Genomic DNA, 26,043 nt, shown 5'->3' with positions numbered 1-26,043 from the left:
CCTACATCCAGCAAACCCACGTTTCACACACCAAGAGTGGAAGTCTGATGTGTTGTAATGAGAGCTATTAACGCCATGCTGAACGTACCATGTTTGCTGGAGTTCTGATCTAACGATGTGTTGACAGAAATGCTGTCTACTGTAGTCCATTTCCTCAGGCGAGATTGCGGCTCCTTAATACTGCTCATATCCATGTTTACATTCAAGTTTGAGTTCATTCCTGAAAACACACACAGCAATGAAATACAGACTAAATGTTTTTCTTCTGCTAACCGCCACTATTGTCCTAACAAACATGTTTAAGAGCACATTACTACGGCCAGTTCATGCTTCAAGTCCCTGTTTTTGAGAAGCATTCTAGCACTGGATACAGTGAAGTTACTGCAGACCAAGCTCAGCGATGCAAAGCGCTCAAGTTCTCGGCTGATGTCTTCTGCATGCAAAGATGGCAGTGGGAGAAGGCACGGAGGAAGTCAGAGAACTAAGATGGAAGCACCTACAAGACAAGGCATTCCTAATGCCAGTTTAGCACCAGTACAGTCAATTGCAGCTGTACAAAGCCGTACTCTGAAGAGCTGCGTTCTCTTTCTGAAGCACGTCTCTCGGCAGGAGGAAGTGCCTGTGCTCATCCCTGCTCAGCACAAGTTACACACTGGTGTCCGCAGTTACTGCCTCCTTCCCATTCTCACTCCACTGTGGAACAGGACCCCTCAGCAGGTTCCAAACCGCACCAGCACTGACAGGTAAGCACTCTGTGTGGAACTGCACCAGCAACACCATGCCCTCCTCCATCCTCCTGTCCACGCTCCATTAACTTCAGTGAGGCAAAACAAACCAAACTTGTCTTCTCCTAAGCTGCTGTCTGTGCTTCCAAATGTTTATCTGCCAGAGAACCAACACGATGCCAACCCAAATCAGCCCAAGCACTCGCAAGAACCAGCTACTCGGGCCCTGAACAATGCGCCCAGGCTTCTGACTTCGGCATACCTGCTCTCTTTCCAGGTTTGTAAGAATCCTTAATTTACAACCACACCTGGTTACATCTCCAGCCCTTCTGATCTATTTAACTTATTTCTGAAATGAAACCATGCAACATTTTAACACAGGGTCAGAGAGATGCAAGGAACTTCACAAATCTCTACTAGAAACAACTTCATTCGGTACCATCCTAGTGCTTAATCCTGTTCCTGCGTCGATACTCGCTGCTGTATAGAACCTGGTTTGGGTTTTAGTTTGGTTGGTTGGGCTTTTGAATTTGTTCTCCTTAAGGGGCTGAGTCCACACTGCTGCCCGAATAGCAGCCCCTGGAAAAGCCTCAGAGAACGTGTAACAGGACAGCCAAGTTTTCAGGAATAACAGCTACCAACAGCTGAAACAAGAAAAATGAAAAGTCCAATCAATCCAGTTTCCAACACCTCTCCCGCCGGCATTTTGCTGTTGTCAGTGCAATAGCCTGTGCACAACAATAACCTTTCTTCTGAAAGAAGAGTCAGAAAGACCACAACCGGCACATGGGCATATCTGCATGATATAGGTCATGCCAGCTCCTTGGCAGGCACGGGTTGTGTCCACAACTCCACATGTGAAACCTGGGGACTAAGGGATGAACTCAGTCCCTGCACATAAGCTATAATTTAAACAGTCTGCCCAAAAGTAATTGTTCAGATCCAACTGTGAAAGGATTTTCATGGTTCAGCTACACCAACAATTTGGCAGAAAAGGCATTTCTAACATTAGAAACATTTAACTCCATAAATGGATCAGGAGGTGACTGCTGCTCTGGTCACCCAGAGAAAAGGACATCCTTGCCTTCCCCAATCTCAGCTTTTGAGGAACAAACACCCAGTGAATCTCAACAAACTCTGTTCCCCAGAATGCAAGCAGGGCCTCCCTGCTCTCCTTGCTATATCTGCTGACACTGGCATTAGAACATAGAGAGAATGAGGTCCCTACAAGAATTCCCAGAAGACAACCTGGCAGGCCCTGCTCCTGGTCCCATGCCTACGCTACCACACTGCAGTCTGAGGATGCTGCCAACACTCTTCTGGACTCTTTTTCACTACAGTGTGAAGAAATTCCAGCCACCTACTGTGCTGCCCTTCAGCTTTGATTTGTGGACCAAGCGTGGCTCCACTTGCTTATATTGCTACACAGTCCTACTCCAAAGGGATCCCAAAGAATTCTGTATACTGACTCCCAAGGGATCTCATAAAAACCCTACCTACGCTGCAGGTTCCCGGAATGTGGCAATGATCAAGGTGAGAAAGCAGCTACTTGACAACAGATTATGATTCAACTTAAAAAGGAACCTAAGGGAGGCAGGATGCGATTACTCAGCATGTCATTTGTTGAGGAAGTCAAAGATTCCTTTCATTAGCCCTAACACAGCGCCTCTAATAGCTAAGCCAACTTCATTTTTATGTCTTGCCCTTTGAACGAAAGCAGTAGTTAGATCTTGACGCCAACCATCATCAGCAACTAGGAAGAAGCAGCAGCCTGGACTTAAGACCGGCCACAAGCAAAATTCCAGTGTGCCACATGCAGCACAGCAGAAAGGCCTGTGCCGACCCCCTGGCTCCACACCACTCCGCCTGTCAGCACAAAGATCTCAGCAGCAGTCACTATCCAACAGACTTTTCCACTAAGGGCAATGAGAATGCAAAGGGTATCAGGCCAACAGAAAGGATCAGGTTAGAACAACAGAGAAGAAAAGCAAATTGAAGAGGAGGAAAAAACCACAGGGGTAAGGCACAAGAGGTAAATGGCATAAAATAGTGTTAAGTGTAAGATAGCATTAAAAAGGGACCTAAAGTAAGGAGAAAATATACAAGCCTGGAATTTCTGAAGTAGAAATTGGACAGAAGCCTGGAAATGTAAGGAGAAAGAAACAGGAGATATTTGTATTTATAAATGTTCAGACACTTTGCCTAAAATGAGACAACCATTCTGTAAAAATGCAGAGGTAAAAACTTTCTTTTCTGGACAAAACCACTAAAAGCGGAATGAACATTTTATTCTGTAAAATTCCAGAGTCGTTGAAAACATTTTTGAAATCCAATGAAATGAGCTCACATCAATGAATTCTTTGTATGGATTCTACTTCCAGAAGTCCTTTAGCTCCAGGAATCATAATAGCAAAAGGACTTCGTACCATCCTTGGTACCAGAGAGAGAAAAAAGAAAAGGAGGCAGACATTCTTTAAGAACGAAAAGCATTTTGTGCAGCAACACAGACAGAATCAGCACTTCTGGAGTGAGTGCACTTGTGAGAAGTTCTTTGGTGTACACAAGTAACTGGATAAACCCCACAAAGAATTACTACTTCCATCACAGGTGCTAACAGCATTACAGTCATTGTTCTCAGAGGAGGCAGGCAGTGTGAGAAGGAAGGCCGTGTCTCATGTAAGCATGATCGTGAAATTAGTATAGAGGAACTCACCTATTGGGAAGCTGCTGAACGCATTTATTGGCGACGGCCCTTTCTGTAGCTCAGGAGTAGCGTGGGGCATGACATTCTCAAGGAAAGACTTCATGGTGGGCTGATGGAGTGACTGCTGTTGGGAGGGTGGGGTTTGCTGCTTCATTAACAGGTTTGGGTCGAGCTGACGGGACTGTTGCATCATCTGTTGCTGCATACTAAGAGATCGACCCTTAAAAAAACAGAGTAGTTACGATATGAATAGGCAAAAGCTTTTCCACATTTCAAGAATGATACTGAAACACATCGTGCACCTTGGCACAGCAAAACCCCGGCACTAAGCTGAGTCACTCCTTGGCAAAACCCCATTCACTCTTCAATGCTTTAAAGCAGTTTATCACAAGAAATGCAGCTCAGGATGACAAACAAACAGGTTTTAAAGCTAGTACAAGAAGTTAATAATAAACGTGAGTATTTACCTGCTGCTCCTGCTGTTGACGACCACCAGAAGGCATGCTTCTTTGATTCTGCGCTTTTTGCTGCTGAGCCAACAACCGCTAGGAGACAGTGTTTTGTGGTGGGTTTTTTAAGAACAGTGTGGAGCTGACATTAAGTCTCTACTTAGACTTTCAAACAGAACACGGAGCAACTGGCTTTGTGAGCTTACCTGTAACTGGGAGATCTGAGAAAGCTGGTTTAACTGGGACAGTTGATTCAACATGGCTACCTGTTGTGGGCCAAAAAGTGGGCTCAGGCCACCGCTGTTTGGTGCATACTTCAGTAATGATACTGGAACCTGCAAAAGTGACCAGTACAACCAGTGACTGATGGAAACATGCAATGAAGAATAGGTATTGGCAATCAAAACATCTTTCCAAAGCACCATTTGATAGTTTATACACCGAATGTTTTATGTACTCAGTTACCTGAGGGGACAGTAATGGAGGAGGCACTTGAGCACGTGGATTAGGCTGAGATGAATTAAGAGGTTGTGCTGGAGGCTGCTGCATGCTCCGGGGCTGTGCTGCTATATTACCAACACCAAACATACTGGGATTGCCATTCTGGGGAGAGAAGGGACTGTCAGTGACAAGAAACCCTCTTCTGCCGCTTCCCCCACCCCTGCACATTAGAATTAGAAGTTAAACACATCAATCACATCGGCAGTAAGGACGCTACATCAAAAGGCATTAAATGCTGTCAAGTAACATGCCAAGGAGAGGCAGGCGGCCTTACCTGTCTAACAGAATTCAAGTTTTGCATGCCCAGCCCTGTTAGGGAGCCCAGGGCCTGGTTAGGTAGTGCATTATTTGAAGGGGGAAGCTTCACGTTTTGATTGGACATAAACTGCATGTTTTGGGACTCGTCTGCTACAATGCCATCCTGACGGGACAGACAAACCGATGCGCAACAACCAGCCAGCAAGCAAGCAGAAGGGAGAAACCATTGCCGGGAACAGAAGGGAAGAGTCAGTCCAGCACCAGCAGGAAATAGGCAGAAAACAAAAGAGATCAGGTTAGTTATTGGCACTGCAAATGGACTACAGAAAGAGCTTAGTACTATATATCACTAAGTTAAACAGAACAAAATATATCTTATGGATTAACAAGAAAGCCTAAATTTTCCTCTCCACTCAGTGCAGGAGGCTAAAGGGAGCACATGGGTAACTACTCAGAGTAAAAGTCAAAAGCAGCCTGGAAGAGCACACAGGTAAGGAAGTCCCCTACTGACCTTATCGAAGTAAGGACCGCGATCCATGGAAGACTCTTTGGAAATCTGAGGACGAGAACCAGGGCCTTTGCCAACCACACGATTGTAATCTCCAACACTGAGGCCATGCTTATCCATCTCCATCCGCTTGTCCTGTAACAATCCTACGGAAAGTGGGAGAGTGGAAGACATGGAAGAATCATTGCATTTTCCAGACACACCAGGAACCCACTCGTGCTCACAAAGGGCTGAACTGACACTGCTCTCAATCCAGCTACAAAGATAGATACCAGTTCAGCTTTTAGCTCTCCAAGCTTTATGGGAAAGGGAATGTTATGAATCGATGGCCTCCAACTGCCTGAAACTGGGAATCAAAGCATCAACAGATTTTGCAGTGCTTCACAAAAGTATTACTCTCACTTTTCTCTTAAAAACAAGAAAGTGCAATTCTTTAAACTTGAGCCCCTAGCTGTGAACGCCACTTTTTACTTGGCTTTGAGGCAGCGCCTCTACCACATTTCCTGCCCTTGTGAATATCTCAGAGGCCCTTTAATTTCATAGAATCATAGAATAGCTAGGGTTGAATTTGATTCAGTTAAGGAAAAACCTATTTAGCTTAAAAAAAACCCAAAACACCCAACAACCCACACCAAAATTTAAAGTATTTCTGTTTACTGAAAGCAAATGTCATCTTTTATCTTTAATTCCACAAGGCAAGCTAGAAAATCAACACGAGCCATAGTAAAGGAGTTTACTTAACACTTCACTGCATGCAGCACAAAAGAATTACTTCCCAAGCAGACATTTTAAAGTCAAATTAAATAAAAACTAAATAATTTATATATGAGGCTGGCCATTAGCGTTAAAACCTAGAATGTAAAGAACAGTTTCTTTACACAACACACTAAGCCCTGAAGTGAAAATACCCGATTTTAAACTAGAATGAAAACAGCTCAACTACAATAAAAAAAATAAGTGCTACAATTACTTTTTATTAAATATTTTATCATGATAATATATTGTTATAATGTGTTAAAGAACAATACAATTTTTCATTTGCCACAGGAATCAATCAACGGGTTCAAACAAAACTGCTCACAAACATAAAACACCCAGGTTCAAAGGTTTCTAAAGTAACTGTTCACTATTGATTTAGTTCCTAGAACTGACCCTGTGCTTCCAAGGAGGAGCCACAATGAGCATGTGTGGCACGTGGAATGTTTCTGTTTGTATTTAGTGAAGGGATCTGGCAGGTGACCTGGACACTCACACTACAAGAAACCAACCCATCGCATCCCAAATTCAGCTTTTTTAAAAGTACTTTACACCAGGATATAAACCAAAGAGAGACCAGCAGGAAAGCAACAGAGCTCAGCCAGGCCTCCCTGTTCTCACCTCCAGACACGTCCATCTTATTGCTCTGTATGGTTTCTTCTGGTGATTCTCTCTGAAGTAATAAAACGAATCATGATTATTTAGTAACAACATTTTTTTAAAGCTAAATCAAAAAGTTTCATATATACTATTGCAATTCAAACCTGCAAGAAAAAGAGAGACAAATCAGGTGCTGTTTTAAAGCATTTTTCCCTTTAGTTGTTACCCAACTGAAACCAAAACCCGCCTGTAATGTTAAGCCAAACAACGTACTGGGTGAATAGCTGCGGGATGGTTAGGCAAACACCTGCCATCAGTAAATGGGCTCTTTTTACAATGAGGATGTAAACAGGAGGTAGCAGAGGGGACATGAACAGGAGCAGAGAGATAAACATGATAACAACAAGCAATTGCTAACGGAAGCATTTTGATCTCTGCGCATTGTGACCTGCGCTCCAGGGAGGCAGGGAGGCCAGGAGAAGGCGCATACTTACTGAGAAAGTGAGATTTGTGAATTGCTTAATGAACGGATTGATCCATGCTTCATCTTGCTTATTTCCACCTTTCATTATTCCCTTAAAGACAGAAAGGGGTTCCTGTGATGCTCAGATGTTTACCACCTACTACTCAAATCACACCATAAAATGTTATGAATGAAGATTAAACCTTAATGGTGCTCCCCTGCACAGTAACCTGCTCCGACTCGGCTGTCGGAAACCACAACAGTGCATGAAGCCTGACTGCCTCCTCTGGGAATCGCTTTACAGAGCAAGAGAGGAGCAGTGCCGAGAACCTCCCCGCTTCTTTTTCTCTTTCCCCTGGCCAACTAGCATTCCTACATTTGCCCCCGACAGCTCATGACCAAGAATTACCTTTGTGGGCATTTTTTTCATGTACGGTGGCCAATTTAAAGACTGGTTAGCTTCTTGTGAAGAACTGCTGTTCCACATTCCTATCTCTACATCCTCCTCTTCCTCCCAGCTGGTCTGACGACTGCCTGCCAATGGCATGTCATCTCCACACCAACTGTCTTGCATAGATTTAGGCCCTGGTTGTGAACGAAATAAAGCAGGTTAACATGTCAGTGGACACCAACTGCCTGTAACACGCAGCTTAGCTTCATGTTTATGTCAAGACATCACAGCTTTACATTTCTGAAGGCTTTTATAGAGGTGCTTCGCCTTCCTCAAACACCCTGACTGAAAGACAACGCAGAAAGCACTCACCAGGTTTATTTGAAGCCTGTTGACCAAGAGAAGCATTTCCCCAGCCAGAGGTGCCTGCTGCATCACTGATGGGTTCTCCCCAGCTGGTACCAGTATCCATGGGTTTACCCCAGGCAGAAGTTCCATTATCTACAGTAGTGGCTGGAGTAGAAGGCTCTCCCCAACCTTTTTAAAGCAGTATGAGTTACTGGCATGTTTTCAAACAGAATTTAAAAAGCTATCTAAAGAGAATCCCATGTTTTGCCTTTCCTAGGCCCATAACACATCAAAAAGTGTATGAGCACATATTTAAATTTTGTATGAAGGTAATTATTACCACTTTAAGCTGTTCTGTTATATAAAAAAAAGTCAATCACAACCCCCCAAATTTCATACGTATAGAATTATTGATAATAAAAACATTTTGATAATAAAAACATCTAAGATACTAAGTTACTACAGCTGCTCATTGTAGTCAAGCTACTCCTCTTTGCAGCTGAAAATGACACAGAGCACAAAATATTTGATAAACACAAGCTCATCTACAAGCACCATTATTCGCTGCTCCCAAAGCTACAAGATCAGAACGTCTGACCTGGAGTCCATATAAACCCATCATCCTTCATTCTATGTTGAAGCAGCTCAACATATTGGTTCTGAGGTGAGGTCGCTTTGGTAACATCAAGTTTTAACTGCTTTAGAATCAAATGAAGAAAAATACTTGCATTCCTTTCATATTAAATGTTTTCTCTGTGTTCTGACAGCCCAGAACTAGGAGGAGCTGTCTGGTCCTCATTGCTCAAGCTAACTATGTAAAACTAGAACAGATCTTCTGATCTGTGTAAAAATATCAAATGCCTACGGGCACTGCTGTTACTTTTTATAACTAAACCCAGTACTTCATCACATCTTTCCCTTTCCACTTTCAAATTAAAACATTGTTATATGCAGCAAGAACAAAAGAACTGATTTACAATTAGCAGAAAACACAAATTTGCGTAAAACCAAGGCTTACCAGAACCTGAACTGCTCTCCTTGCTAGACATGGCACTTGAAGACAGTAGCTGCTGATGTACCTGTGCTTGCTGGTCGGAACCGCTGCTACTGTTTGGGACATTTTTATTCCACATATTCACATTTTTGTAGTTGTATTTGCTTGGATCACCCCAAGCAGAAGTTCCATCATCAATTTCCATTTTACGGCGTATGGATTCTGGGGACGGTTCCTCCCAGCCAGTGGGTTCTTCCTCCTTTGCTGGTGCTGGCATTGGCCCACCCAGCCAGCCAGATCTTGGGGGTTTGTTTGTGGCAGATGGTGCTCCCCAAGAGCCAACATCTTGTTTGTTCCATTCTGGAGAGTTGATTGGCTTTGATGAATCCCCCCAGCCTTGAGGCTGATTGGATTTGGGAGGGTCTCCCCAGCCCTGGTTCTGATTAGGCTTCGCAGGCTCATCCCATCCTGACGAATTATTTGGGTTTGTATTATTACTTCCCCAAGTAACAGAATTTGATTTACCTGGCTCGTTCCAACCAGATACTGATCTGTCGCTGTCACTGCCTCCTGAACTGGATTTCTTAGACTCACCCCAATGGTTACTCCTCGAATTTTCACCCCAACTATCACCGGCAGAAACTGCCCAACCCTGGCTGGCCTTCAGTCCATCTCCCCATCCCTGTTTGATCTTCTGTGTGTCGTTCCAAGATGATTTTTCCTCTTTGCCACTTCCCCACGACTGATTGCTCTTGACCATTACTGTAGCAGCAGAATCTTCTTCCCACCCCCCTTGGCTGTTTGACCCTTTGGAGTCTCCCCACCTTGTAGCAGACTTTGGATCTCCCCACCCTGATACAGATGAGGTATCGTTATTGTTAGGGTTAGGTCTATCCACACACCCCCCTGAGCTGGAAGTCTGTGTCACAGAGCCTCCCCAGGCCTCTGTCCCATTGTCAGTTTTCCTTTCACCCCGCGGTGATGTTTCGGTATCCCAGGCAGTGTTCTGTTTGATTGGAGTCTGTCCCCAGCCGGAGTTGGAGAGGACACGTGGATCCAAGTCAGTTCTGTTCACTATACTTTGGAGTAATGCATGCTGGTCAACTTTCCTCCTCTCCCGACTCTGTCCTTCTGTTGTCGCTCTGTCTTCGTGGCATCCAGCACTCTCTGAACTGCCCTCGCTGTCCCCTGTACCTGTTTTGGCCCACGCGCCGTTCTGCTCGGTTGTCTGTGAAGCAGCAGAACTCTGGCTGTTCAGGTCTTCCTCCTCAGCAGATTTCCATCCGTTTGTAAACTTCCTGCTGTTTCCGTTCACACTGTCGCTGGAATGCTGATTACCGGGCAGTTTACTCCACTCCCCGTTTGAAATGCTAGTGCCAGTGCTTTGCGCAGGGTTGCCCCATCCTCTTCTATTCCCACCAGCACTCGCACTGTTCCCGCTTCCCCATGGCATATTCTGGGAGCCGACCGTCCCTGCCTCCCACACCCCTCCTCCTTTATTCCCGTTGATTTGAAAGTTAGTGCTGCCAGGCCCGCTAACGCCTGGCTGCATTAGAGTTGCATTCACAGTGTCACCATTAGCTTGGCTGTTTGGGCCTGGACATTTGTCTCCAGAGTAACTGGAACCATAGGCACCCCATGTCGTACCGTACGAGCCACCGCTTTTGGCCTCACCATTGCTAAGGTGAGGAATGGAAGTGCCGTTTGTGACCGGAGAGGCCTGAATCTGAGAATGATTCATTGTGCTCACACGCCAGGCCCCATGCCCTGTATTATTAGGCAGTTCGTTAATCTGCACCGAGCCAGCAGAGTTTGGTAAACTAGAGGTCATGAAGTTAGTAGTGTTATTTGGTCCATTCATCTCAGCGTTAAGGTTTTGAGGTTGCCCACTGAATGAAACCTTCCTGGTACCATTTACTTCCGAATCACCGTTTTCCCGAAGGCTTCCCCAGGAACTGTGGGCGGAGCCGCCCACTTTCGAGTTAATACTCTGGCTGTTGGGTATCTGACCTATGGTACCGCACTGGATACTTGTGCCAGGATTCCCGTTCCCTACGGACCCTTTCAGGGCGTGTCCATTGTTCTCCAATACAGGCCAGGCACCATGGTTGCCATTTGAATTCAAAGTGCTTGGATTTAACCCTCCATTTGATGAAGAGTTTATGGTGCCCCAAGCATTCATTCTATTGTTGCTACTTTCAGATTTGCTGTCAGGAGCATCCACAGAAACTTGACATGTGCTTATGATGGTCCCGTGGGACAAACCCCACGGCCCATTAATACTTCCATTGCCCACATTATTGCTGTTGCTACCAACCACAAACTTATTTTGAGAACCATGTCCAATGCCGTTCCGAATGCCATCGCTTTCGCCACCTGTGCTCCCTGAAGCCATTATAACAAGGTTCCTCTCTGACCCGGAGCTCGAGGCAGAGTCAGTGTCCATACATTCTGATGTCAGCTCGGGGTCACTGCCCGTGATTGATGGCCATGCTTCTTTGTCAGAGCCGTCTACAATAACTTTATCCCAGTTTGTGCTGGAGTCGCTATTTGAAGAGACTGGTCCCCAGTGGGAATTTTCATAATGGGATCCTAGACCACTGTGGTTCAGATCTAAAGAGAAGAAGGAAAGTCCGAGAGCTTTATTATAAATTTAGTATCATTACTTCATCAAGCAGAAGAAGAACCAAGTATAAAGATGTTAAGGCAAGGATTATTTGGGGTATACGAACAGTACAGTCGCTGCAGATGACCGACAAAGCTCCTGAGTGCTGCCTCACGCATGACCCAGAACACTTCTCCCCAGCATATAAAGCTGCACTTGCACACAAAGCACAGAGAAGAACAGGTTTCTCAGAAGTGTGTTTGGCGTTTTCAATACCCTACGTCACCAGATACAAAGTGTTTTGTAAAAACATATACACATTAAACCCTAAAACGCTGGCCTTCTGAAAGGCAGAAGCATAACCAGGACGCTGGACTGACCTAGTGGTCATAGAATCACAGAATGGTTTGGGTTGGAAGGGTCCTCAAAGCCAATCCAGTTCCAACCCCTGCCATGGGCAGAGACACCTCTCAGTGAATCAGGGGGCTCAAGGCAGTAGTACCAACTGCTGCATGATCATGGCCAAAGAAACACCCACACTCCCAGTAAAAGACATTGCATAGCACCTCTCAAGTCACTTAAAATATTTTCTTTCATGTAGCAATAATTGGACACAATGGCACATCTGCTGATGGGGTCTATCTTGGGCAAGCACGACCGAACAACTTGAAGAGCAGCACAGGCAATGTAGATTTAAAAAGACACCTCGTTTCACTGCTTCCATCTCAAAATGAATTTGGGAACACCATGACAAGCAGAAAATTCCACATTTCTAAGACCAGAGTAACAAATTTTAAATACTACATTACTTGAATTCACGACCTTGATCTACAGGAAATGGGAAGGAAGGAATCAAAAGCAGTTCCTATGGGCACTTTGCTGGGTGTTAACTGATGCACACTAAGTTTTGGCCTATTTTTCATCAATATCAACATTATGCATCCTACAGAGAAACAGAACTACGCCAAACACCCTGCCCTGAGTGGCAGCACAGAGCAGGGACTGCCCGCTGCTCCTCCAGCAGCCAGGATGCTAGAAGTGAGAGTGCCAAAGCTTCACACGGTAACAGCCACAGGAGAAACGAGAGTGTTGGCACAGCAACTCAGAACAGGGAGGTGTGGGAAAAGACCTGTGTCAGGCACTAGGGCTGCAACAGTCAGAATTGCCTGGCACCTCTGTTCTCCACACAGCATCCTTGGGAAGACTGGAAGGCATCTGCTCACCAGAACATAATACCAGACTCGCCTATTGATGTGTCAGAAAAACACACCAGCCCTCGGAAAGCAGTCCACAAGGCACACTGGAGAGCTGCACACAGACTGTTCTCCGGAGCGCTGCACCCACAGCCACCCAACAGGTGACACAGAGCCCTCGCAAAGCATCCCACCTGCACCGGGCCACAGTGCTTCACACTGTACCTCCCACACCCTCACACACCACGTGCGCTCCAAGATTTACACACACAGCAGTGCTCTTCACCCTCATCTCCAGCGAGCAGCACGCAGCCTCAGGCCTCTGTGTACATGCTATCCCAGTGTACGCTCAGCACTTGGAACAGAAAGGCCCCGGACGTGGTTTTCTCTGCAGAGCTGTGAAATCCCCGATAGAAAGCAGCCTTGCACAGATTACTTGATTTAATACCATGAAGAGGCAATTTAACACAGAAGCATAAAGGTAAAAAGAAGACATGTAGGTTTGAAAGCTAAGGTGCCACACAAAACATCATTTTGGTATGAATTCTGATGTTATTTAGGAAATTAAAAATGTTGACTCTAAAGCAGCACATGATGGCAGAGAGAACGCACACCAGTCACACAGGACATGCGATGGAAAACACAAGCCAAAGGGTAATAAAAAAATTGATGAAGCAATGAAGACAAAGCAGTGTGAGACACGGCTACTGCGGACAGACGGGTGGCAACAAGGCAAGGTTTGAGAGCTAACCTGACTGGTTAGGGGAGTGGCTCACCAAGTCCCGAATGGGAGGCATGCCTACAAAAAAAAGCAAGAGAAGTAGAGAAGTGTTACTGATGGAAACCAGCCCACTCCATGCCCTCACACCATTCCTTAGCACCTGCTTTTCAGGAATGCTTTCCCTTAAGAGCTGTGACTCAGTCTCATTTGACCCTGTTGGGAATGGCCTTACTCAGGTGCTGAGCGCCCCATGGGGAAGGGATGCTGAGAGCCCACTCAGCTTCTCTTGCAGCATTCTGAGTTCGCCATCAGCAATCTTGCTGCTTCCTCATGTCCAGGTGGAACTTCTTGTGCTTCAGTTTGTGCCTGCTGCCTCTTGTCCTGTCACTGGGCACCACCAAGCAGGGCCCAGTCCCCTCCTCCTGCCCCCTGACTGTCAGATATTGAAGGGATTCCCTCTCTGCTTGCTCTTCTCCAGCCTGGACAGACCTAGGTCTCCCAGCCTCTCTTAAGAGACATATTCCTGTCTCCTCATCATCCCTATGGCCATTGCTGGACTCTTTCCAGGCGTTCTTAGTCTTTCTGGAGCTGGGAAGCTCAGAACTGGACACAGGACTCCAGACGGGGTGTCACCAGGTCAGAGCAGAGGGGAAGGAGAAGCCCCCTTTACCCTACTGGCCACACTCTTCTCTACACAACTCAGGTCACCAACAGCCACAAGGAGACATTCCTGGCTCACAGTCAGCTTGGGTAGCCACCAAGACTCCAGGTCTGCCCTCGCAGAGCTGCTCTCCAGCCAGCCAGCCCCTCACCTGCACTGATGCAAGGGTTGTTCCTCTCGAGGCACAGAGCCCTACACTTTCCTTTGCTGAACTCCACGAGGGTCCTCTCTGTCCAACTCCCCAGCCTGTTGTCCCCAGCTGGAGGTGGAGACACAGGGTTCAAATAACCAACCTGCAGAACCACTCCCAAGCACAGCAATTGGACCAGCACCGTGGCAGCACCACACAGGGATGCACTGACATCCCCCAGCCCAAAGGCTGGCCAGCCACTTCAGCACAAAATCCAGCAAAATTCAGCAACGCTGGGAAAAATGCAAGACAAATGAGAACCCAATGAGTTACATGTTGGGCAGGTGTTCACAAATAGTGAAATGAAGGACAGGATACTCAAAAAACCTCTGGACACAATAGGGAAGTCTTAACAGGTTGTGTGAAGAGCAATACTTCTTAGATTGGTTCAGACACGATGTTGTATTTGAATCACAGAATCATGAAACGGTTTAGGTTGGAAGGGACCTCAAAGCCCATCCAGTTCCACACCTGCCATGGGCAGGGACACCTCCCACTGGATCAGGGGCTCCAAGCCCCATCCAACCTGGCCTTGAACACCTCCAGGGATGGGGCAGCCACCACTGCTCCGGGCAACTTGGGCCAGGGCCTCACCCCCATCAAAGCAAAACATTTCTCCCTAAGATCTCATCTCAATCTCCCCTCTTTCACCTGAAAACCATTCCCCCTTATCCTATCACTATAGGCCCTTGTAAAAAGTCCCTCCCCAGCTTTCCTGTAGCCCCCACACATGCCAGAGAAGCCCCATCTGGAAGCAAGCAAATGTACGAAAGGTTACTTTAAACCTGACTATAGACAGGAACAAAGTTATAGAGAAGTGGAAAAAATACCCAAGAAAAAGATTAACTGCTTAAAAGTCACTTCTTGGAACTGGAAGGAGTTCTCCCAGTATGTTACAAAATTAATACTGGAAAGTAATATCAGGAGCATTCCTCACAGGGAACATGGATCACATGGATCCACTGCTTCCAGTGCTTTGATTTTTAACTTTCATTTTAAATACTGCTTCTGCGAGATTCAGTACTCAGAACAGCTCAAAATTTAACTAAAACTCAAAATAACAAAGCTGTTTCCAGAAATCTTATTTTTTTAACTGAAGGGGCTGGGAGTTACATCCGTTGTGGTGGATAAAACAGTGGGGATTCATTAAAGTTCTAGCAGAAACTATCTGTGGGAACAAAATCCACATCGTCACTTCTACGCGCACATCAAAGAATAAATACAAGTATAAAAATAAGAAAGTATTTGCCTAACGCAGTAAGCGTTAGAATGCATTAATACCAAATTCCTTTGAAGATCTAGATCGCTGCAAAGAGTGTTACTTCTTTTCCAGCCAAAAATAGACAGTCCTTATTGTCCCCAAAACTTCGCTGACCTGCATGCTTGCACATTCCCTAAGCGGCAAGTTACACGTGGGTGATAGCTGATCTGAGAGCGATGTGTGAAGAGAAGGCACAAATAACACAGGATAACCACACCTAAACAGGGACAAAGGTAAAGGCTGACCCCTTCTGTAAGACAATGAAGCTTCAGGCAGCTGAATAAAGCAAAACTCTGACCTAACCAAAAAAAGCAACTCCAATACTGCAACCCAGCTGTGTCCCAGCTGCACCTCCAGATAGGAAGTGGGGGGAAAACCCAAGCACCTTGGGGTGCTGTTGAGAAGCTCCAGGAACTGCCTGGAAGCCCCTTCCTCATCGGAGCTGGGTATTGAAACTGGATGCAAAAAAGATGCTTCGTACCATAACACGCGTACATCAACTACTGTGATAAAGCCTGGGAATTCAGAACTCAGCAGTGGTCATACTGGTTTCCCAACCTGTTCACAATCAGAGCTGTCTGTTGTCCACCAAAGGCACCGAGAAGCAGCTGAGGGGTCTGACGGGTCAGTACAAACTCACACAAAGATGGTTGAAACCACCCTGTAATATAATGCTACCACACAGGGGAACACCTTGTGCTACGGCTTACATTCAAACTTTACATTGTATTAGCTCAAATATGTCATTGATAGCTGAATTCAAACTATGCAATTGCAGCGAAAGGAAACCAAGGTACCTCCCCCTCACCTGGCTGTTTTTTGCTGCTGTTCGGCACTTCTCCGTTGGTCACTGGCTGTTTATTTGGGACAGCGCTGCCTCCTGACTGGTCGTTTAATACTTTAGGAGTAGATCCCAGGTTTGCAGCTATAACTGGTAACTGCTGACCTCGTTTCAGAAGCTGTTTCTGTTCCTGATGTCGAAATCGCGGTGGTACTTCGCGCGGAGGGTACCGAGGCGAGGGCTGCTGCTGCTGGCTGCTGGCTGTGGCACGCTTGGCATTATTGTTAGTGCTGGTTGCTGTGGAAGTGCCGCTGGAGGGGACGGGCTGAGGCTGGCTGACGCTTGTCTTGGTTTGTTCTGGCACTGCCCCCACCCCCAAAAAAAGAGAAAGTGGGACAAAGTTATTCGTAAGAACAGCAACTTTAGAAAACCAAAGTCAGTATCTTGAGATGTGCTTATCTATGCGGTAATGACAGCAGTTCTTCTGATTCACCTTGTAACTCCCTCCCCATGTAAAGCTCTGTGATCACCCAGCTTTAACAGCACAGATCTAGAAGCAGATGTGTGTCCTGCTATCACTCCTAGCAGAGTTTTATCAGGTAATGCGCGCTACTGCTACAGCTTTTGACAGCTCCTCCCGGCACACAGGCCCCATGCCCGTTTATTCTGGCATCTAAACCGCATTTTAAAAAAGATTTAAGCACTTTAAAAAAAATCATCTTGCTCCAATGGGAAACTTGTGTTACGCACTGCAAAATGCGATGCTCTTGCACAATCAGAATGAGGTGAACAGGACTGTTAAGACTCGCCTGCTTAACCAGTGAAAGAGAATACCCAAATCCCCCAAAGTCAGGCTGTGGGCAGCAGGAAAAGACAGCGGCACAGGCAGCCCCACGTGCAGCACTGCAGGACCGTGTTGGCATCGATAGGATGCCAAGTGTGCAACTTCAGCTCCAAATTATCCTTCAGTCCTGGCAGCACAGCCACTTCGAGACAAAATGAAGGTCAAAGAGTTTGCAGAGTCAACTGTGAGTGAACCCACCGTATGCAGACGTTGAATAAAGGGAAAACCACAACATCTCAGCTCCGCCACCCAGCCTGTACAACAGCAAAGGCACCAAGCAGGGCTGCTCAGGTATAGGCAACTGGTTCACAACCCAGGCTCAGCAGACAGGAAGGAATGCTGCGAGCTGAAGGGTGTGGGTTTGCTTCCTGGTGCTGCTGCCATACATCCCAACCACCCTAACAGCTCAGCTGCGCTGCCAGTCCCTTACAGGGCTGGTGTGCTGATGCGCTCTCCAAGAACCTTGGATAATATCTCCATAAAACACGTTTGCATCTACTGTGGAACCTTGCAAGGAACCTCAGGACTCAATTGTGACCTCCTTCCACACTGACCCACCTACTTAGCCAAGACACCAGATGTATTCTGAGCTCCACAAAACAGAACTGGCAGCTTTAAAAGATATGGAAAGAGAAGCAGTTCCACCTGCGCCGCATTTCTACTGCCAACAGTAAGAGCATGGCTTGGTAGCATGGCAGATCCCCTGGTGACAAGTGCTTAAGGAGGTCATGAGCAGCTACCGCCCCTCCCCGCCAGCCCCACAGCCCCTTCTGTTCCTGTCTCCAGAGCCCAGAAAAGCTACCCAGCTCAAGAACTTGGCCCCACATCTTTGTCATTGAGATCCTACGAGAGAAGAGTTCAGGATGTGGCTCCATCAAATGGCTCCGAGGGTAACTGGGGTGGCATCAGGTGGTGGGTAAGGGCTGACCCCACATGCTGGGGAAGAGGGCAGAGGACGGAGGTGCTGCTGAAGGGGACTTGTGTGGGCTCTTGCTCTGCTGGGTGAGCGGTGCCCCATGTGGAGCAGCCAGCAGCTCCTGCACAGCCATGCTTATTTTCAGCAATAGTTTTGTATGCTGGCAGTGTCTAAACAGACGCAATCCGAGGCTCAGGAGCAGCTTCTTTACCCACCTCCCTGCTCTGCACCTCCAAAATTTCCCAGCATGCCAGCAATGCTGTTACGACGTGACTGAAAATGTCATTTGAGGGCTTTTACAGTTTTGTTGTGTTTTATTCCTCACTTTCAGGACAAGACACGTGTAATATAACATAAAAAATAAATGAACACAAACTCCTTAAAATTTTCTCCAAAGACCAGTTTGCACACTGGCAATGGCAATTTCTACGGTAACAGTTACATATTTGAAAAACACAAGCACGAAAGCCTTTAGAATAGATCACCACCTAGGCATCAGCAGCCAAGTTGTGCATTAACGTGATATTATATATAGGCTACTAAGAAAAGCCGAAAAGAGAAGCAGGAGGGAGCTGCTCACCCTGCGGTGCCACCTCCCTGCTCTGACACAGCACTGACCCATGCGCTCCATTTCACAGCTGGCTGGAGGGGACAGAATTAGGAGGATGAACAGCCAAGACATAAGTCAATTTAATGCCCAGAGCACAGGGAATAGAAGGTATTCAAAAGCAATTGAGATAAATTGGCAGGTTGGTAAAAATCCCCAACACTGTATCAGATTCCATCAATTGAAGTTGTTATGACATTAAAAGCGCAGTAACTCTGACTCCTTGCACAACGTTTTGATGCGCATAAAGTATCAACAGATTGCAATCAAAACTGAATTTCACAAATATAACATAGACTTAAACCCATCTACTTCCACTGATTCCTTTTAAAAGGTCCCGTTATAAAAATAACTGAAATCCCTGCCCCATTGTCCCGCTGAGCCCTGGGGGAGGGGAGTGCTACTTAAACAGCTCAGAGTCCCTCAACCATTCCACGCACACGCGCTCAGCACGGGTCTGTGGGCCTGGTATTGCAACCACCTTTGACATTCAAACCCTGCCTTCCCCTCCCATGAACCGTGTGCCTTCTGCCCAAGCCTCGCTGAGAGAGCCAGGGGTCCCACACTGGTAGCCTTGCTCCTCCCTGGTGAAATCGTTTCTATGTAATATTCCAGGTGAGATCCAAACCCAGCAGTACTGCAGCACAGCAGCACCAATGCTGCGCTGCCCCAACCAAAGCTGTTTTCACAAAGTGCGTGTTATATCCAAATCGCAGGGACCTGCAGGGAACCGAAGCACTTGCAGCTGTAACCGAGTGCAACAAACATACAAACCGCTTTCTGCCAGGCCAGCCCCAAGGCTGTGCCACAAACAAGACTCCACAAACAAGACTCCAAACAGCTTAGGGCGATTCTCTCTCTCACATATGCCACGCACCCACCTCCTTGGCAAATGAGGGAATCCCTTCTCCTACAACCAGCCCGTTAAACAGCATCTGACCAGATCACAGGGTTCACTACAGGATATGCAGAGCTCACATTTGTACGTCAATCTAGAGCCAAAATTAATCATAAGTGTCACAGAATTCCCTTGCCTTTGCTTCCACAAGTACCACACAGTAAGTTTTAAGCTATACAATTTATCCTGTCCAACATTTTCCAGCCCATAACTTCTCAGAAGAACAAATAAAACATCAATATTCCAATCTGGCTACTATAAACGCCAGCAGCCCTTAATCATCAGCTTAATATTTAAATCTGTTATAAATGAGTTGCTCATTTAATGAAAGTTTATTCTGCGCACCAGCACTTTATTTGGAATCACACTGAGGCAGAAACACTAACAGACTCACAGTCAATTGCAGTTAATTCACTTGATCGGTGCTAGCAAGTTTACAAAATCAACATTCAAATGAGATTTTCGTAAAGCACAAACCTGCGGAACCCCACAAGGCAGGGATGGTGAAGTTAGGGTTTACAGAGATTCCAAAGCAAGGCGCTTCCAACTCGTGTTGCTTTCCCACTCTGCAGATTTCATTAGAAAATGGAGGAGAAGCATGGTGTCATTTTACGGCTCCAGGAGCGCTGCCTGCCAACTCCTCCTGGAGCAGGGGCCCAGGGACCACAGTTCCCCCGCCAGCAAAGAAATGGCAGCTGCTGGAACAACTTTAATGCAGATGGAAAACAGTTTCGCACTCGCCCCGAATCAGCGCACAAAGATCGAACCGACTACTAAACCACACAAAGAACAGCAGCGAGCTGTCATTGAAGCATCTCTCCCCGCTGCTGCTGGAGCTGACCTCCCAAAAATGCACAGCACCGCTCCCTTCCTGCATGCCATGCCCCACGGAGCTGTCGGGGCTGGAATGCTGAAGGGCAAACGGAGGAAGCCTGCCTTTCAAGCTGACACACGTAAGATGTAGTGCTAGAATTTTCGTTGTGGAAAAATGGCCGCAGCTGTAGCTCGGGGAGCTGATCTGGAAAATATCTCGCTGTGTGCCAAGGCGTTAACCCCTGCCGAGCCGCACGCCCGCAGGCCGCTCCGGCGGGCACGGTCAGCAGCAGGCGGGTCTTGCGCTGCTCATTTCTGCTCTTCGTTTTCAAGGTTTAAAAGCTAACGGTAACAGGTTTTCCAGTCAGGAAAAGCACAGTTAAGCGAGCGGGGAAAAAGCCCTGTGACAAAGCCCAGGCAAGTCAGTGCATTCGGGCGGTTCTGCTTCTCAGAGAAGAAAACAAATCAGGAGTTTCCAAGGTGGGAAATATGAGTCAAAGATTTCAATTTCACACCCAGCTATTTTTAAAAGCACTCTCCATCTCAGTGGCTGACTCAAAGTTTATCCTGCTCTGCAATAAAGCAGTACTTTGTGCCTCTGCTTTCTACAAAGCAGCGGAATACAGAACCGGAGCCGACAGATGTTTGCAGCGCTGTCTTGCACCCTTCCACAAAGCAGGAAACACGAACCACGGGCACCACGCCAGCATCTGCACAAACACTGCTGGTCAGTGGCTATAAACCCCCCATGAGGGCAATACAGGCATACGCTAAAGTGCGTACAGAAAGGGGGTTCAGCTTATAACTAAGGCTCATTCTGCAGGAGCGCACCATGATGCTGGCTTGAGCACACAACACTCAAACAATCTCCTTAAGCAGTATTTACTGGAGTGTCGGCTCATCATTAGCCACTCGTGGCCACGGCGCGGTCCACAGAGTCCTGTTGTAGGAGAAATTCAGGATAAATGGTTCGATTTGCCTGTCTTTAATAGCACTGAGATTAAACACAGCAAAAATACAGAGTTTGCCAGGCTGGAAGGAAAACCACAGCAACCGGCAGCTCTACAGCATTCTCAACAAACAAGGACTTTCAAATGACGCTTATTTTTTCCTAAAATACCTGGTACAAGAGCACTTGGAGGGCGCTTGTTGCTGGAGGAATCTGTTGTGCTAGCTGCTGCACAGAGAACCCTTCCACTTAGCAACTACAGCACACATCCAGCTCCCATGAACTTCCTCCTCCCTCTCTTAATAAAACCAGATGTACAAAACCAGACAGGTTAGAATACTTGAAACCCACAGGAATGGCATACATGCATTTTTTAACGACAATACTGCAGGATTAAAATGCTGCTATACTTGTACCAGGAACATTTACAGTCGCAGCATCTTCATTAGTTCCATTCCCAATCCCAAACAGAAAGAAGTCCGCACTATTAACACCCTCAGCAGGCAGTCTCACAGCGTTACACACACGCTGGTGCTACGTCAGCTGGTGCAACAGCAATTTCTACCTTAGCTAAAACAGCATTTGGAGCCATCCCAACTACGCTTAAAACCCAGAGCAACCCTCCCAGCCCCCGTAACCAGCGACTGCTCTGAAAGAAGGAACAGAACTCTGAATTATTCAAGGATCCTATACTCTTGTATTTTATCTTCAGCGCACGCACAGAATCAATTATTTAAGACATTAACGCGATGGAAACTTGGAAACTAATGAAACATTAATTTGCATCCTGAATACAAGCAGGCAAAACTGTTGAAACAATGAACAAGCTATGTGCGACATAAGTGACGAATCCTGTTCCTACAGAAACTGTTGCAAGAGTCGTGTATCTGCACCCCATTGGGGCTGTGCTTCTGCTTCAGGGCTGCTGGCTTGGGGCTCCTCAACTCCAAATTACCACTGAACTTCCCAAAATACCTTCTTAATAACAACCTAACACTAAAACTGGAACTCAGTAGTCCCATCAGCAAACATCAAGTGGAGTAAAAACGAAATGTCTTTTTCCTGCAGAAAAAAGGCATCCTCTTTCTGTTAGAGGACCCTCACCAGGTAGAGTGCAGAGAAGCATCGTGGCCCTCCCATCCTCACACTATTTTCAGCCCTTCACTCTCGCAGCCTTGGCCCTGGTGTGACGCATGGATGCCAGTGCGGCGTAAGTACGTGGGTCAGATGCTCAGTCAGAATGGGCACCAGTAGTTACAGCCAGAATTTTATCATTTTCACTCTCTTTTCACACATACTTATTACTTTGGAACCAAACCCAAACCCTTCACAATCTTCAGATCTGGTATGTGATCTCAAAGGTTTTATGGCAGGAACAGAGAAAGGAACACAAGTGGTTAGCCTTTACTGCAAACGCAAGCCCATGCACCACTTGGAAATGGGTGCTTTGAAAAACTAAGTTAAGAGTATTTATTAACTATAATACTCTTCCACGCTTCTATTAAATATTTGGTCCTGTGTCTGAAGACACACAGACGTCCCAAATGATTTCAGTGACCGGAGCCTGTCTGGAAGGGCCAGGACCTGCAGCCAGTCCACGAAAGCCACCTGAATGGCTGCGCACACGGGACGCGAACACCCATTGCTGGCATCGCTGTAGGAGTGCTGCACAATGCTCCTCCAGCCACTGTGCTCTGGCAGCTCCCTGTGCCTCCAGCAAACCCTACTCTGTAACCAAAACATCAGCCTCTTTGAAGCAGCCCAAAGAACTCCAAGAGACAGGACCCAGGCTGCCCTCCTTTCCTCTGCAGAGCATCGCCCCGCAATGGGAGCGTATCTCTGGATTCCTGGTATTTGGTACCGCAGCCCTCAGCAGGAAGATCGGCGCAGTTTGTATGAGGAGAACCTGCCTCCTCCATTTCAACTACATGCACCCGAGCATGCTTCTTCACAGGCATGCCTCCGGACCGGACACTTCCATTTTTTCCTTGCCTCTTCTCAAGTGCAGCATGTCCTCCACCTCCACTACCTTCCTGCCAGAACAGACCTTCAAATGCTTTGGAGTTTCCCAACAGTAATTGCATCTCCACTACGCAGGGCACCTGAGCTCCTGCTTCAACCACCGCTCAAGTATTAAACCCAGTGTTCCCGGGAAATGGGGATTCAGCGAGCACTCCACAGGATCACTTGTGCAATTATTATTCACTTCCCAACTAACAGGTTATGAGCTAGAGTTAAAAAGAAAGTGAAGAGTCTTTCCCCCATCCTCCCTATTACAGAAGCTGGTTGGGATGTGATCTGCATAAAACCCAGAAATGCTTGGAATCCCAACAGTGTTCCCCGCCTGCCTCTGAAAGTCGAAATGATGGCTTTCAGTTACTGCATTTTGACGGTTCTGTCAGGATTACCCCCACCTTCAGGCAACAGTTAAAACCAGACGTATCAATTACTTGTCTATCAAGTATTCCCAGCCCCAGTTGCACTTGGAATATTTGGGAATTACGTTTCAAATGGCTCCATTACATGGATCTACACATGGTCGTACTGGGAGTGTGTGAGTGCATGCTGCTTAAACGGAGCAAACAAGGGGAAGAACTCGAGGCATATTATGTGCATGCCTGGTGCTGTGTAAGCCATTAAGAATGGAAAACAAGAAGAACAGAAGACTCCAGTCCCTGGAATAAAACCTTGGCCGTCTCTCCTCTAGTCTTCTGTGGTAACTGCTTGACAAAGTACAACTGAAGTTTCAAGGTTCCCATCCTTTATTTTGAGAAGAGCTTTCAGCGACCTGTCTGATTCAATGTGTTTAAAAATGCAGCAATAACACCAAATAGAAAGAACTGTAAAGTAACTTACCTTTGATTTTTTGTTCAATGGCCTAGAACAAGAAAAAAGAAATGTCAGTGATTGGTGCAGATAAGAAAACCCACATGTGCGTGCGCCGCTTCACACAGCAACATCGGCTTCTGACTTCTCTCTTTTAAAATGCCTTAAAGTTATTTAATTGTCTCCCTCAGAAGCTTCTCTCTACCCCACCCTTGCCTATTATTCCTTCTGCCTCAAAAGCTGTTTAAATGTTAGAGGAGACAAAATTAATTTGAAAGATAACTACATGAAACAGCCTGAATTAAACTTGCAAATCACGACGTTTGAAGTGAGTTAAAACCATGCCTGGAAGCCAGGAACCTCCACCACGTTCCCTGCGGAATGCAGCAGGGGAAGGGGAGGGGGGCAGACACTGCAAGTAAGAAAGAAAGTAAATGCAAAAGCTTTAAGTCTTTCATTTCCAAGACTGAACTGATTACAGCTGTGACACGGCCAAGATGAGAAAGCTAAGTGAATAACATTTTATCACACGATGAAGATAGGGAGAGAAACGTTTCTTGTATGGAAGTATACCTTCATCATGTGGTTCTACCTGCAAAACAGTGAATCTGACTGTTTAAAGGACCTCTAAGAAGCACAAGCCTTATGAGGAGCACCTGAGGGACCTGGGGCTGTTTAGTCTGGACAAAAGGAGGTGTCATCCTTGGGGGAATTGCTAAGTCTGCTTTGCTGTCACCTGCAGAGAGGAACCTCTCACTCTGAAATCTGAGTGAATCCCTCTGCAGAAGCACCCCTCCAGTTCAGCCCCATTCAGATTTGCTGCCAGACCAGGCTCCCCTCACTCTGTGCCAGTGCTCAATGAACGTCTTCACTCAGGCCACACGCTGAGCTGACTGCTGGGTTCTGACTGTCTAATAAATATCCAGCACCAGTCAGCGGAACCAAAGAACAAGGGTTAAGCAGGCTCACTCTGCTACCACCGGTCAGAAGATGCAAGTCAGAAACAGACATGTTTTTAAAAACAGATTTACAGGCTCCTCTCAGGATCAATATTTAGAATCAATGGCCTGTGATTAATATCTTGACAGTAAACAGGAATTCTGAAGTGTTTACAAGCATTTCTGCAACGTTTCCACCCCAAACGCCTTTGCTGTCAATATTTTCACTTCTACCCACCTCCCCTAACACCAATTCTGTTACGACATGTGTGTCCCCACACTGAAGGATAAGATACATTAAAGTACAGACACAGCTGAAAGCCATTATCTTAAAAAAATGGTAGTTTTATTCCGCCAATAAATGCACTAAAACTGAGGAAGTTTTCAAACTTGAAGCCACTTCAACTGACAGCCAGGAGAAAAAATGGTCAGATGAATATTTACTCCCTGCGGAAGCTGCACACAAAGCCAGTTAGAATGTGCAAGACGTCAGCCACCACTATGGAACTGACAGCTTAAAACGCTACATTAACCCCCCCCAATAACAACAACAAACCCAGGGTTTACTCGTGATGACACAGAAGTAACCCATAAGCACGGGGGTTTATTTTTCAATTTTCAACATACCTTTTTTTGAGCAGCTTCCTTCTTCTTCTTGTCTTCTTTTCTCTTTTTCCTTTCTTCCATCAACTGTTCTTCCTCTTCTTGCACGAAATCCCTGAACCACACAGTTTGTAATTAACTCTCCCAAAATATAATCTGGACACACTCAGATTCATTTTAGAACAATTATTTCACAGTGACATGGAAGGAACTGGGGAATTTTACTTCAAATTGGATAATAGCTCTATAGGGATGATGTACTTTGACTGCAAACCACAAGTGACAAAACTTTAAGAGCAGAAGCAGTGTCAGGCTACATGGGTTTTCTTTTTCCTCAAACTTACAATGAAGGCTCAGACACTCACTCGATTCAGCGCAAATTCAGATGTTATTTAATCTCCACCTGCTATTGTGAATTGGAATGACTGAGCTTGCAGACATCAGTTCCCCACTGTCACGCGCAATCAGCTCTGACCCAGGATGGAGCCAGGCCGTGCTCAGTAGAAGCCAAGCACTGGGCTCCTCCCTGGCCACGCACAT

At 46.4% G+C, this 26,043-nt stretch overlaps 1 protein-coding gene across 11 annotated transcripts in view; it reads right to left on the bottom strand.

Annotated features, from left to right (window-relative positions):
- Positions 1 to 26,043, bottom strand: part of TNRC6A (trinucleotide repeat containing adaptor 6A) — a 73,858-nt gene that overhangs the window by 6,298 nt on the left and 41,517 nt on the right. For 3 of the 11 annotated variants that reach the window (XM_069869927.1, XM_069869928.1, XM_069869935.1), the window contains 16 exons: positions 25,528 to 25,618; positions 23,994 to 24,014; positions 16,137 to 16,485; positions 13,247 to 13,294; positions 8,722 to 11,310; positions 7,728 to 7,892; positions 7,374 to 7,549; positions 6,996 to 7,076; positions 6,523 to 6,574; positions 5,149 to 5,291; positions 4,654 to 4,800; positions 4,344 to 4,481; positions 4,085 to 4,213; positions 3,897 to 3,974; positions 3,439 to 3,649; positions 89 to 220 (listed from right to left, as the gene is read on the bottom strand). In XM_069869927.1, the coding sequence (XP_069726028.1) occupies positions 89 to 220; positions 3,439 to 3,649; positions 3,897 to 3,974; positions 4,085 to 4,213; positions 4,344 to 4,481; positions 4,654 to 4,800; positions 5,149 to 5,291; positions 6,523 to 6,574; positions 6,996 to 7,076; positions 7,374 to 7,549; positions 7,728 to 7,892; positions 8,722 to 11,310; positions 13,247 to 13,294; positions 16,137 to 16,485; positions 23,994 to 24,014; positions 25,528 to 25,618 (4,550 nt within the window). Of the gene's footprint in view, positions 1 to 88; positions 221 to 3,438; positions 3,650 to 3,896; positions 3,975 to 4,084; positions 4,214 to 4,343; positions 4,482 to 4,653; positions 4,801 to 5,148; positions 5,292 to 6,522; positions 6,575 to 6,995; positions 7,077 to 7,373; positions 7,550 to 7,727; positions 7,893 to 8,721; positions 11,311 to 13,246; positions 13,295 to 16,136; positions 16,486 to 23,992; positions 24,015 to 25,527; positions 25,619 to 26,043 lie in introns of all 11 variants that reach the window. The other 8 variants (XM_069869931.1, XM_069869936.1, XM_069869933.1 and 5 more) reach the window with 6 other exon arrangements.

This window comes from Phaenicophaeus curvirostris, chromosome 16 (assembly GCF_032191515.1).
Source record: "Phaenicophaeus curvirostris isolate KB17595 chromosome 16, BPBGC_Pcur_1.0, whole genome shotgun sequence".
Classification (NCBI taxonomy): Eukaryota; Metazoa; Chordata; class Aves; order Cuculiformes; family Cuculidae; genus Phaenicophaeus; species Phaenicophaeus curvirostris.
The sequence above is the reverse complement of the archived record's forward strand: the minus strand, read 5'-3'. Positions and strand labels throughout refer to the sequence as shown.